The sequence below is a fragment of the Laccaria bicolor genome, genomic scaffold, assembly GCF_000143565.1.
Source record: "Laccaria bicolor S238N-H82 LACBIscaffold_23 genomic scaffold, whole genome shotgun sequence".
NCBI lineage: Eukaryota > Fungi > Basidiomycota > Agaricomycetes > Agaricales > Hydnangiaceae > Laccaria > Laccaria bicolor.
In genome coordinates this window covers 301,549-304,498 of record NW_001889894.1, presented here as the reverse complement: position 1 = coordinate 304,498, position 2,950 = coordinate 301,549, and the positions used below count along the sequence as shown (strand labels likewise).

Below are 2,950 nucleotides of genomic sequence, written 5' to 3'. Positions count from 1 at the left end.
CTGGCCGGATGAAGTAGAGGTAAACCGCGATGTATGAGAACAACTTCTTGGGAAAGGCAACTAGCGTGGGTGCAAATTCTCTGTTGCGCTGTTTTGCCTTGGGGTGGGTAGCAATGAAGGTGTTGTCCACAATCCAGACATTTCGGTCCATCGATTCCGAACAATCAAAGCGAACGGACGATAACTGCCACCCACGGAAGCTAACACCGGTGGAGAGGACGAGGATATTTGCCAGGGAGTCAAGGGCCATTTGCTCTTGCTCCAACCAACAGTTGGCTTGACGAAGGTCGACTTGGATTTCGCCCTCTTTCGCAGATATATGGTCAAAAACCAACTTCCTCAGCTGACTTTGTACGGGGCCCATCCACCTGAGGTTTTGGACTTGTCGATGGGGTGCAAGTCTGATCCCCTCATCCTTGATTTTGCGCATCAACCTCATGGAATTCTCAAGGAAGTCAGCATCCGACATTGCCAGAGAAAGGACGGCGTCTCGAAAATTGGTGTCCGCTTCTTTGCACGCAGCAGCCCAAGCGCGCATATCTATTTGCTTCGGGGGAGCTCCTAGCCTCCCGAAGCTCCACAAATGGCCATCCCCCGATGAGTTGAATTGCGTTGAGCCAGTTTCCTCACGAGCGTATCGATCGACTTTGAGCCAAACGTAGTGAAGGCGGGAAAATGGGGTTGAGCAACCCCCTGCTGTCCTGATTGTCAGCCACGGCTCTTCTTCGTTTATGAGGCTAAAAGAATTTTCTATGGTCAGTCTGCCCTTGAGTGGATGAAAATGAAAATCACTTACGGGATGAGCGATTGTGAATTACTGGCGGCGGCCTGCTCTGGGGAGGGATTGCCATGGTCAGTCGAGCGTTGATCGACATCACAATCTTGACGGTCTAGAGAATGGAATATTAGCAAGGGATGACGGTGGAGGAGAATAAATTGAGCTCACACGTGTAAACCTCATTCATGATTTTTTCCAATAAAAGCTCATCGTCGACGTCTTCATGTTGATCCTGTTCATCCTCGCTGTCTTGTATAATATATTCTTCTTGAAATTCATCCGTACTGAGATTTTCATCTTCAGAGTCGTCAGGATGAGGGGGAGCTTCTTCAGCAAATTCTGTGTTCGAGGCATCGGCGTTGGTTTCCAGGGGCTTTGTGGCCTCATACCACTTAAAAGTGTTCAATTTAGCATACTTTTGACGTACAATGTGGATCATGACGCTGCGTAGGCAATGCTGGAGGGCTGAGCACGTTGATTTGACGGAGCTCGCAGGGGCATACATTTCTTGTGGCCGAACGCCGAGCAAGAAAAGGACTTGATCGGTGGGGCATGCAAGGGCGTCGCTGGGCGACAGATCCCCTGGTTTCAACAGTGTTACGCAGAATTTATGGACGACATCTGGCAGTTCAGGGTCTGGGAGTCCCCGCGCTTTGATAATGGCGGTATAAAGGTTAAGAGCACCTTCAAGCTGGTTCCCTGCCAGCAGCAGTGAGATGGCGCCTGCACCAGATCCACGGTGAATGTTCTGGTGCAGTAGCCTCATTGATAGTGCAATGGTACGGCTTAACGCTCTGGAGTATTCTCGGTATTTGCCTGTTGTCAATGTCCTAAAGTGCCCGCGTTCACTCCTTAGGACAAACGCGTGCAGCTATTAGCCTATGTAACCAGTCAAAAGTACAAAAACTCACTTATATGTGATTGCATCCCGTACACCTTCGTGACAGGTTGCTAGAAACTGTTCGGCGTTGACAAGATATTCAAAACAAAATTCAAAGATTTGATGAAGGCCGCTTTCCAGCCATTTTCGACCCCCCCTCCCGATGCTTTTTTTGCTTGGAATGGCAGTCAAAGCCCACAAGGAACCAAAGCTTGGATTCCCACATGCTTCTCGATAAGCGAACCATCCGATGGTTTTCATCCAAGGTGCCTGAGTTTGAGCCAGAGCCGCTGCTTCCTGATAATGGGCTGGAGGATCAGCAGCGATGGCAGGTTCGATGGGTTCAGTCATTTGGGTTACGCCTGGAGGGGACCAGTCAGGAGGTAGGCGAAAGACGTGGTAGACCTTTGGGCGCAGCATCAACATCTGGGTCCAGAGAGGAGATTTTGCAACACCAGGGAAGTCTCGTATGCTCTGCCCATGTTTAGTTTGAATATGTTTTGACAATTGATGATGATAACTCATTGTTTTGCCGTAGCTGACAGTGGCCCAATCGCCACAGTTTGAAACTGGACACGGAAAACGTCCTGCAATTGAGGGACGAACGCCGTCGTATGGAAGGATCACGGTAATTGGTTGTGATATGCTGCTGGGGAGATTTAGGTCACTTGTTGAAGAAATGAGGCCAAAGCTCTCCGCAACGTGCTGGATCATCGGCAGGATGTGGCGTTTTTCACGGGCTTGACCGCTGAGATCGGTGTGGCTCTGCTGAACATGGGAAAGCCAAAGGTCAGGGGTGACTCCGCGGTTGTGGGTGGGGCATATAACGAGCTCCAGTTCTGAGTGATAATAAAACCCATAGAATGTTAGGACCTGGCAGCGTTTGTGAGATCGAGATGGCACGCTGGCACAATCGCAGCAGTGGTTGTCAAGGAAAACGAAGCCGGTTCGCATTTTGCCAGGAAGGCGAACAGTGTTGAGAGGAGGAATGACAGCGCGAGCAACCAGGCGTTCCCGATGGGGCGCACGGGGAGGCGGGTTTGCTGCTTGCTGCGTTCGTTTCGTCGACTGAGACTCATATTTCTTCCTGTCGGTTTTACGTTTCTTTTTAGATAGCGGCAGGTGGGTTGACTCTCCAACTTTTCTCTTTGTCGGGAGGTTGTATTCCTCTTCGTCCGAATCGGAATCATCTTCGTCACTGTCCGAGTCGCCGCGATAGTCCAAATCAGATCCAGGTGAGACCTGTCTTCTCCTAATGCTCCATCTCGTATTCCTTTCGTGCGTTCGCTACA

The 2,950-nt window shown here is 50.3% G+C and overlaps 1 protein-coding gene across 1 annotated transcript in view; it reads right to left on the bottom strand.

The window, feature by feature from the left end:
* LACBIDRAFT_329748 (uncharacterized protein) overlaps nt 1-2,950 on the bottom strand; it is a gene marked incomplete at both ends in the record, with an annotated part of 4,774 nt that overhangs the window by 1,343 nt on the left and 481 nt on the right. The window contains 5 exons of the mRNA XM_001883860.1: nt 26-737; nt 797-890; nt 947-1,169; nt 1,206-1,608; nt 1,690-2,910. Of these exons, the coding sequence (XP_001883895.1) occupies nt 26-737; nt 797-890; nt 947-1,169; nt 1,206-1,608; nt 1,690-2,910 (2,653 nt within the window). The remainder of the gene's footprint in view (nt 1-25; nt 738-796; nt 891-946; nt 1,170-1,205; nt 1,609-1,689; nt 2,911-2,950) is intronic.